This window comes from Silene latifolia, chromosome 5, assembly GCF_048544455.1.
Source record: "Silene latifolia isolate original U9 population chromosome 5, ASM4854445v1, whole genome shotgun sequence".
In the NCBI taxonomy this organism is placed as follows: domain Eukaryota; kingdom Viridiplantae; phylum Streptophyta; class Magnoliopsida; order Caryophyllales; family Caryophyllaceae; genus Silene; species Silene latifolia.
In genome coordinates this window covers 36,179,324-36,190,792 of record NC_133530.1, presented here as the reverse complement: position 1 = coordinate 36,190,792, position 11,469 = coordinate 36,179,324, and the positions used below count along the sequence as shown (strand labels likewise).

General features: G+C 32.6%; 1 protein-coding gene across 1 annotated transcript; it reads left to right on the top strand.

Moving 5' to 3' along the window:
- The first annotated feature begins 2,749 nt into the window (after window positions 1–2,749).
- Window positions 2,750–5,668, top strand: LOC141655219 (uncharacterized). The gene is made up of 6 exons (XM_074462310.1): window positions 2,750–2,783; window positions 2,963–3,198; window positions 3,878–3,942; window positions 4,099–4,203; window positions 4,506–4,570; window positions 5,277–5,668. Exons 1-6 carry the CDS (start codon window positions 2,750–2,752, stop codon window positions 5,279–5,281), a joined length of 510 nt encoding a protein of 169 aa, XP_074318411.1. The 3' UTR covers window positions 5,282–5,668.
- Window positions 5,669–11,469: the final 5,801 nt, after the last annotated feature.

Sequence of the window (11,469 nt, the reverse complement as noted above, 5' to 3'; positions counted from 1 at the left end):
TTTCCATTTTGGAAGTGTTGGACACTGAAAGGAAACTACCCCAAATTATTAAAGAACCAGCAAGTTAGATGTGGGACATCTAATGGGACTTTCTTCTTTAAATGTTTATTTGATTGATATAAATTTTGCTAGTTCTACTTCGTCAATATTAGAAACCGGTGGTGGTTTTTCATCATTGTATTCGATACATAAGATGATTATAATATGACGACTAGCATCAAATAATGTCGAGAGATAGAGTCATTGTGTACTCAATCTAGTTTTTGGGTTTAAAGTTGTACTTAATTATGACTATTAAGTGCATAAACTTTGAATAAGAATATAATCTTGTTAAGATACAAAAGAGGTTTCACTTTTGTGACCCTATACACCACGATTTGATGGCTAACCCATTATCAAGGTGATTATATTCTAAACTAAACTAGAATGATATATCATGTAGATGATTGGTAACCCAAGATTAAAATTTAAATTCTGGAATGATGAACACAAAGAGTTAGCAAGTACTCTTGAAACCATTAGATTGTTAATCTTATGGTATATGCGTATCTTGTATTCAAAGCAATATGTCTCGTGCCTTTTGGTTGAAAAGGAGATCGAGGATGCAAATCATTGATCTAGAAAAGATTGATCATTTTCTTTTACCGACGATTGAGTTTATACTTTAATGTTTACTTAATGAGGTACTAAGAGAAATCTTTGAAGAAGTTCAAAAGAGTTCAAAGAATCACGATTTAGTCGGGATGGGATTATCTAAGTGAAGACTTTGATGTAAGCCAAAGGAAGAGTGATATAGTATCACAAGTTAATATCTCTTAACACGCATTATGTGATAAGGTGTAGTTAAATGAAGAAATCAAACCTTATTCGATATGGTTTGGACTTTAATCAAGTTACTTTGAGTTACTTGATCTTATTTTGGGGATTTTATCATTTTGTCAGTTATTTTTCCACTAAATCTAAACGATTCATATGAGATATGAAATGGTAGGGTACCATGCTTGTAAGTTTTCACAAGAAACAAACGCTCATTTTTCCTTACTATAATCACGAGTACAACGGGTTTGTGGCTCGTGAAGTTGTCCTTCTAGAATACAAGTTTATTTCTAGAAGACAGAGTGGGAGAAAATATTCAAGAGCCACAAAAGAATTGTGTCAAAAATTGTATGTCGCAAGAAACTGGTTTTTCTTGGCTACATGACGTTGTTTCTTCGAAACCTAGGAGGTTGAACTAATCACTTGTTGAAGATAAAGAATTCGTGTTACTTTTAAAAAGTAAAGAGCTTGGAACTTACAAAGAAATTGTTTGATTCAAGTTACTTCTGGAAAGTAATGAACATATGACTTACATGAGAGTGTTTAAGTCACAACTCAATACAAGGCTTATAGCCATGAAAATCCGAAATAAATTCCAAGTGGAATTGTTGGATATCAAAGAGGGATATCAAAGCTTGATTAGTTGCAAAGTGTTTTGCACTATTCGGATCTTCTTAGGGATTGTGTTTCATTATGATGAGATATATAGCGAGTGAATCTAAAACTCACTTCTTCAAAGAAGGAATGTATTCGATACATGTTATGAGTTTTGTAGATTCTTACAATCCCAAGACAATGTGCAACTTAAGAGATAGTCTTAAGTAGGACATCAATGAGTTGGAGTCAATGTTTTGATCATGTTATAAAACTTTTCTCGATGGGCCGAGAAGTTGTGTTTATACATGAAGTTTAGTGGGAGTTACGAAAATTTTGATTAATCTTATATGTGGATGTCATATTGATCATTGGGAATGATTTAAAACTTTTGGAGTAATATAATACATCTTTAATATCCGGATTTATGGAGATAAATGTGATAATAAGTTTTATGTTGATAAGATTCATGATTAGTTCAATCGGGTTGAACATATTTGATTGATTCCATTTGCTTTCCATTCGGATCAATTAAATGAGTAATGATGTATAACACTTCATATACTTTGAGTATGATGAATTGTTTCAAATCGAATTTAAGTAATAGTTACCTAGTAGCCATATAGATTATCCTTAAGTGCTTGAGGAAGCATTAAGGATGTAAAGTTAAGTGTTTTTTGATGCAATTCACTAATTTGTGTAAGGGCTTACACTAATGACTGTTGAGATTGTATAAGGTTTCGGACAAAAACCGTATTCAAAACACCTAAATATGGTTAAAGAACCATTGTGGCTATGTTATTTAAGAAATGGATTTGTTAGAATCGTTCTAGGCAATAAAGAACAATGAGAGATGATTACAACGGAAATTGAGCACACTTGCAATCATGAGATGTGCGAGAGGGTTGGGTCCCGCTCACTATGAATACAGTGAGAGCTATTCTAAGACTAGAGACCTTATGTCTAGATTGGATCTAGACACGTACTTTCGAAAAAATTTTGTAATGCAAATGTATACATTACGAAAGGAAAAACGAGTATGTAGTAAGGTTAAGTAAGGTACAAGAAGTTGATAAAACCTACTAACCAAAGCCTTCTCATATGCTTAACATGATGAGTCATGTCATTTCAATTGGATTGAGATGAACAACTACATACATGATCAAATTGGATTATAAGAATATGGGGTAGTAATCAGGTATTGACTATTCATATGTGATAATCACATTTGTCGTTCGAGTTTTTACTTTAAAAACTCTTTTATTACTTTGTTACATCCAAATGAGTTGTAGAGACAATGATTGAACCCCATTAAAGTGAACGAGGCACTAGTAGAAAAATGACGTTAAGCGAAAAGAAAAAAGGCTACGATCGTTAAAAATAACCATAGCCTTTTATAAATGGCTACGATCACCTACCAACAGCCGTAGCTATACATGCAAATTAAAGTAGAAAACTACGGTCCTAGTATTGAACCGAAGCCAAATGTCAAGATAAGGCAACAGTTATCGCTAAACCGAAGCCAATTAGATCCCACACCTCATAATATAAGTGACCTTAACCCTAAACCCCAAGTGTCGTCCCTCACAAGTCACAACCCCTTTTTATCTTGATTCTCATCTCCCTCAACACCCAACTGCCCCATTATTGCTCCTCACCTCGACGCGGAATGTCGGTAGTCACATCGTGACACACAGCCAGCTTGTCATTTCCGGCACCAACCTCGTGACCCAGATTGTTGCTTCAGGCAGCACGTCGTCATCTACTTCGCATGCAATTTTCAATCAGGTTGGTGTTTTTATCAATTTTTTTTATTAAATCATTTGTTTTTCCTCATTTGTTTCGGTTTACAACTGAAATTAGGTATTATTTTTTTATCATTTAGGGTTCTATTAGGGTAGAATTAAGTATTAGGGATAGACCTTTCAATTAAGCTTCAGTTCAATTGGGAGATGGATCGTTTAATCGATTAGAGTGAAAGGGAGGGAGATTTTTCAGTTCAATTAAGTTGGACTTGCAATATTGTGAATACAATAAAGAGCTCATGATGCGGTTGTGTATTGTATTTCTGTTCGTATTATACTTAGGTTGTTGTTCAAAACCCTCGTTCTAGCTTTATGAAGATTCATTCGGCTAAACCATTAGCGAATTTCATGGTTACTTGTTATTTCATGGTTTAGATACTGCCCTTTTGATGGGTTCCATGAAATTTGCAGTTTTGAATAAATGGTTTCTTATGTTAAGACACCTATAGTTAGACGTTTTCTTCAGTAGGGCAAACTCTGCTAGTCAACAGCCATGCTCGCAACCAGTTCCTTTTTACAAACGGCTATTTGGCCTAGGAATTATGTTTTAGAAGCTTTATGGTTAAATTAAGTAGCACAAATGCCTGGTAAACTTTGTTGATCCAATTGTTTACTTGATTCAGTGTGTTATATGTTCAGCTCTGCTTTATCTTCCATGGCAGGTATTTCTCGCAGGCATTCGGTTGATACAAATGCCAATTATAGAATTGAACAGTCAAAAGAACAGGTATTTCTCGCACTTTCTTAATACTCAACTTCCCTTCTGTTATATACCCTTCTTTGCTACTGGTTTTCAATTTGTTTTTCATCTCTTCATTGGTGTGAATGTCTGATCTATTCTACACTAATATTATAAGTTTCTATCTTTGTCCTCTTTTTTAAGATCAAGGAGCTGCGAGTTGAAAAAGTATTTGGTGCTTGAAACTTGGAAAGTGCTATTGATCTGGCCAAGAAATAGAATACTTTTGCCATTGAAAGATACGAAAAGGTGAATATGCTTTGTCTTACTTTTTAGCTTGCTTGGATGTATACTCCTAGAATCATGTATTCTACAGGTACTAACTTGAATATGTTACGGATTACTCGCATGTGGGCTGATTTAGTAATTAATCATGAAGAACAACCAACTGTACACACAAAATCTAGATACTAGCAAATTGACACAAAAAGGCTATGTCAATTTCCGAGTCTACTCAGCCATCTACTATAGCCTTATTAATTAAAGGATATACATTTTTCCTTTCATTATATTTCTAATTGTATTGATAATCTCTTTTCCTATTCTTGCAGGATGTGCCACCTACAGCAGAATTCTGCCCTTATTGCGTCGATGCCAGATGATGTAAAAACAGAAGGTTAGTATCGAGGCATGTACCTTCTTCATCAGTTTTGTGCCACGCCTCCCATTCATGTAGTTAATAGTAGTATTAAATGCTCAAAAGGCTGAATAACCAGCCTACTATATTCACATTCAAAAAATAAATGAGAATGCTCAAGAATCTTTGGCATGAGATTGCTCAAGAGTCTTTAACAAAATACATATCAACAAACATTAACACACCAAAATACATAGTATACATTGTTTGTTGATAGGTTATAAATGAGAATGCTCAAGAGTCTTTAACAAAATACATAGTAACCAAACCAATTAGTGACAATGCTTGTGGTAGATAGTATATGTATGTGTTGGAGTGTGTTCTTTGGCATGAGGCCGTATCACAACCATTTGAGATAAAAGTTTACATTTTAAAGTATTTGATCGATATTCTTTGAACTAATTTCTAAAATGATGAATTGATATATAAGAAGAAAAGGTTGGTGGTTTAAGTTCATTTTTTACGATATTCAAAGACGATGTGCTTAAGTGTCATTTATAATGTGTATATCAGACAACTTGATAATGATACTGTCGCTTATGACAACCCCTCTCCCACTTGCTTTCCCACGTACCTGTAGCTTGTGATAGCTTGTGAGAGGTCACAAGCTTGTGACGAAAAGTGTTAGTCACAAGTGGGAATTTGTGTTTTTCTACAAAGTAACATATCTTGTATGTTTGTGCAGGATGATCGTTCACAAGCTTTTTTTTTTTTGTTACATGAATGTTGGAAGGTTATTGACCATCAGGTATGATTCATGATTTCTGTTTTTCATATAATTGGGATAGACCGACTTCTGAGTGTGTCTACAGATTCAAACAAGATGGATGCACATGGAAAGTATGTTCAATAGACACCTGAGCACATCATCAAAGCCCTTGAAATGGTCTCCATGACTACGTAACTTAGAGATGTATTTTGTTACAATTTTTCTTGTAGTTGTGTTATTGAATGAAACTTTATGTTTGTGGTTGGTGTAAAATTAATGTATCTTAGTTTCATTTGTATATTGACACAAACAATATCAATTGATTTTGTGGGTTTGCTTGTTTTATCAATTGTCAATCGATACTGGATTTGGAGAAATGTAATTGCAAGAACAATATTTTTTTTTTATAAAAGAAATTGAGAAACGGCTACGGTTGTTCATAGTAACCGTAGCCTTTGATCAACTTATAGCTATGGTTGTTTATATATAACCGTAACCTTTTCTTAACTTATGGCTACGGTTCACCAAAATAACCGTAGCCTTTTAAGTTTTAGGCTACGGTTGAACAACAGTAGCCTTAAGTACCCCTTGATTTACTACGGTTGTACAACCGTAGCTAAATGTCATTTTTATCCGTACCTGTAAGCGTTTTTTGTACTAGTGATGATTAACATAGTATTCCCCATAGTCACTTGTATGAGGTGACGTCTCGAAGTGACTAGAGTGTGATGTGATTGATGACAAGTTCAAGTGCCATAGAGTCATAAGAGATGACTAGTCGATCGCATAGGTAAACGGTTTGGAACACTCTGTCGGGCTAATGACCGCTTATAGAGTTCTGGCAAATTTATATAGCCTGGTCGTGGCGAGAGCTACTATAGTATTCTAATGAATCGATTCTTTTGACTAAAGACTATTCTCCAAAGATGGCACAGTTTCAGAGTAACTTTGATTTATGTTCTTACGACCTTCGTAAATGGGGTCAAATGGGCTTATTTTGGGTTATGGTGAGCTGTGGCTAGTCGAAGGGAATAGTGCGAAAGGAATTGTCCACCCCTTTGTCAGGGTTAAAACAATATCTCAGGGCCACTCGAGGAGTAATGAACTGGAAATGCGTGGCCACGCTCGGAAGGTATCTATGGTAGATAATTTCGGTCAATCAGTTATTCTCAAAATCTAGGAAACCACTCTCGATATGATCACTTGCAAGTACGACCCGAAAGACACCTTGCATTGAGTGGGAGATAGAATTAGGACAAGAGAATTGGTGACGCACACTTGTCGAGGACAAGTGGGAGATTGTTGGAGTGTCCCCGACAATAATGTGATCACATTCTTGATCATATTGAGATCACATGTTTAAATCTCATATTAAGTATACATGAGGGAAAGTAATACTTCTTAATCAACTGGTCCACACATATCGGTAATGATTGGTGACTAGAGTTTGACATTCTTTATTCAAATGCGACGGTGGTGATCAGTTGATCCCCTAAAGTCATACCTATAGAGTAATGCTCTTAATTGATTATTTAATTAATCGTATGCCGATACGAGTTAATTAAATTGCTTAAAATTGACGGATGATTTTGTGAGTAAAATTACGTATCTTATTGTAATTCGATTAAATAAGATTCGGTCTAAGTAATCGAATCGTTTTATTACTTAGATTAAATTATTGTTTACGAAACAATTAAAACAGGATGAAAAATTTATTAAGAACACAGGTAGTTGTGATTTATAACTATATAAACCATTTTGGTACAAGTAATTATGAATTACTAGTTAATTTTTGTATATGACATATTTTATTAATATGTTGATTTTTAATATGTTAAAAATACATTATATTGTCACATGTCATGTAACATGTGACATTAGACAAAATTGACAACTGACAAAGATAAAATGGAACTCCATTTTATGATTGGGTGTCTTAAAAATGGGGAGGGTTAGGGTTTTAAATTGTGTTGATTATTTTAAATTGAAAACACAATGATTACTCTAGTATATAGCCATGCAACCCTATAGATTTTGAGAAGAGCAACTTTTGCATGCATTGGCTCTCATATATCCCAACCCCCACCCGGTTTTTCTACCTAGAGGAAGCCAAGGGATTCCTCTATAATTATTCACTACTTCACTACTTTTTCTAGTGTTAGAAAAATAACCATCTCTCTACATTTTATGAAATATTATAGAGAAAGAAAACTCACTAATTATCCCCTCTCTTGACCGAAATACAAGAGAACAAAAACACCATTTTTGTGTCAAATTTTAAGCTTGTTTTAATTAATACTAGTCTCATATTAATTAAAATAATTAAGGGGTTATCTTGGTACATCTCTTAGGGAGAGATTCTACACTTGAATCTTGTTCTTCCACCTTTGGAAAGCTCAAGAACTAGTAAGAAGGTGAACTTACTAGTGCCCATATTTCGAAATCATCAATGTAAGAATTAATTTTCTCCTTATACTAGTAATTGTTTTGCATGTATAAGATCCGATTTAATTTTATGACTAATTTAAACTTTCATATATTGGATATGTAAACAAATGAGATTAATGAATCCTAACATTAAGTATCATATTCTCTTACCTAGAATTGTTTGATCAATAAGTTGTTCTTATCAATTTTTCATGAATCAGTTTGAAGAAACTTGATCGTGTAAAAATTCTAAGGTAGAGTGTCGAGTTCTTATATGGAGTAGTCTTTGAACTCTTGTCGCAGCCGGAATAGGTTTTTGGTCCTTTTTAATGTAAGAATTTTAAGTAGTCGGAGTAGATCACTTAACTAATCAGTAAAGGGAAGATTGGACGTAGGCCCTTAGAGCGTTGGCCGAACTAATTCAAAAACATTGTGTTGATCTCTCGTTACTTTCAATTCCGCTGCATTATTTTACTAGTATTTCATTTGCGTTTTCCTTTAAACAACGGTTCTGAATACTGTTGCTTTAATCTGTAGCCTTAATCTTATTTACTAAGACAAACAAGCAACAGTCAGAACAACCGTTGTTTTTCATTTGAGCAATCTTCTTCAACAAACGTGATACACTTCTAATTACTTGATTTATTTTATGTATCCACTTGTTAATCGACTTACTTTAAAACAATAAAGATGAAGCTGAAATTTTTAAATATTACCTAATTCACCCCCTCCTCCTCTTAGGTATTTGGAATCCTAAACTTTTCAGTCACTAATACTATTAAAATACATTAATATTTATATAATCTAACTGAAATAATAATTAATTGTAATACTTATAAATTACGAATACACTTAAAAATTTAGTTTTATTTAACATTTATAACCTTGAATTATGGTCTATCCCATATAACCCGATCTGAGGCGATAGTCTTATGCTCATAGGATACACATATACATTCTAATAAATTTTGGGTGCAAATAAATACACTCACAAAATCTCCTGGGACACTCCAATTATAAGTAATGGACGAAAATACCCCTGATTTTATTATAATAACTACATTAGAGAGGTTGGAAGTTAAAGGGCAAATCAGTCATATGAAACATAAAGAGAGTATCCCAGGATATTTTGATAGTATATTTAGGGCCACTCTAAATTTTTTTTATAAAAAAAGAGTAAGTCTCTTATAAAATGTCTTACAATAAGTCATTGTAAAATCATTCACAAACTACATTGACGCCCTTATCACTCAACCATGGTAAGTAATGAAAGTTTTATGAGGTTACTAATGTAAAGTCATACATGGTTTTTTATTAACGCATGTGTAAAAATGTTTTATAAAAGAATTAATATTTTTAAAACAAAAATGGGCTCCTTAAGCGAAAATTAATGGGCGCAAGCCGTAAGCAATTAGAGTTCGGGCAATTCGCATGACCCAAATATACTAGCCCTTTACCAACTACAATCTACAAAACCTATTTAATTTGATCCACCTAATAAAAAAACCTAAAAATACACACAATTACTCTCTTCTCAGCCCTTCACCGTCTTAACCTCACACTCTGTAAAAACGTTTTATAAAAGAATTAATATTTTAAAAAAAAATGGGCTCCTTAAGCAAAAATTAATGGGCATAAGCTGTAAGCAATCAGAGTTCGGGCAAAATTCGCATGACCCAAATATACTAGCCCTTTACCAACTACAATCTACAAAACCTATTTAATTTAATCCACCTAATAAAAAACCTAAAAATACACACAATTACTCTCCTCTCAGCCCTTCACCGTCTTAACCTCACACTCTCTCACCCTTAGGTCTTACTTTTAGCAACTTGATTTGATAAATTCGCTGATGATTGTTTGCTTTGCATTTCCGTTCACTCTTTATCATCATCCTAAGTCCATGGTCATCGTTCAATACTTCTATCCACTCTATTTTAACTTAGTTTCCCCATATTATAAGCTAGTTTCGTTAATACCTAAGGTATTACTTGATCTAAAAGTATTTAATTATCAAAATTTAATATTGTTATGCAGTTCTGTTATAATTTTGTTGTAGTTCAAATTTAATATTTTTTAGTTGATATTTTTGTATATGCATATTTTTCACAAACACTTTTTTTATCAGTTTATTTTTATGCGGAATTAGTTTCTTTTGTCTTTTATAATAATTTGTTCAATCTTTAATTATTTTTTTGGTATTTTTCATTTCATGCAAATTTATCACATTTAATTATTTTGAACTTATTTTCAAATATTACTTATGTCAATGTTTACCCATAAGCTTTTTGCTATCTTTTTTTTTTTTGTTTTTTTTTGGTTTTGTCATTTTTTTTATTGTTGTTTAAAAATCTATTTTTTTGTTGACATTTGTAATTGTTTGTTGTTTGCTATTGATCTGGTTCTATTTATTCTTATCAATAATTGTATTCTGATTTCATTGAATTTTTCTTGAGCGTTGATTATGTTATTTCTAATTCCCTATATTATAATGAATTTAAAAATAAATATTGGTTATAAAAATAATATAAATCAGTGAGCAATTTACATCCGTCTATGTATCAAAATGATTCTTCTAAATGAAATGTGATGGCTGAATGTGGGTGGGACAGGGAGAATTTATTTATTAAAAAAAATGTACTTTCAACTAAAGAGCGACACGTCAACTTTGTGGTTGTTGGTTTAATAGATATGACTAATGAGTAATGAGTAATCTTAAACCCGTGCAAATTGCACGGGTTTGTTGTCTAAAATTTTGTATCAAATTATGTAAACAGAGAAGATTGCTCTTTAATTAAATTCATATTTAATGTTTTCAATGCATATCATAATGTCATTTGTAATTAGCAAGTTTGTACCTATAGGAGGAAAAAACAATAAACTGTTATAGTGTACAATCATAAGTAAACTGTACTCCCTCCTATCACTAACATCTTCCACATTTAAAAACCTAGGTAAAACAATGATCTTCCACTTTCCTTATTTTTCTATCAATTTGTGGTTAATATAACATGTAAGTATGTAACCCCACATTCTCTCTTCTACTTTCATTTTCCTCCACATACTATCATTCAACTAAATATTTGTCTAAAAACAATGTGGAAATAGATAGAGAATAGGACATAGTACTATAACTTCTCAAAAAAGTTATTTAAACACTACGTTACTTGTTTTATTGGACATGCGTTTATCATTATCACAAATCAGAATCTCCAGTCCCTTTTTTGCTTGCGACCCTTGAAATAGCCACGTAGAGTTGGCCATGCGTAAACACAACCTTGGAAGATAATGCCTAACATTTACTATAGGTTATATAAATATTTTTAACTATGTATTTCACATATAGCATATACGTTAAAATAATAGTGCTATAGGTTTACAGTACAACTATCAAATTCTGAGCTGACCCGAAAATCCGTCCAGACTCGACCCTTTTTTCCAAGGTCAAGTCCCAAATATTTCAACCCGTTTGACCCGTTATTTTAAGGTCGAAACCCGACCCAAATGGGTCGATCCGTTGGGTCAAAGGTAAATCAAGAATTTTATTAAAATATTAATCTTTATTTATAATATTTGAAAAAATAGTTAAAAAAAAATATTATTTTTAGTACTTAAAATTTCAAACACAATTAAAAAATTATTTTTATATAATTTTTAGAGTAATTTATCAATTACACCCACGCTTAATCCACTTTTTTACATTTACTCCCACGTCAATTTTTTTTTTTAAATTACACTCAAA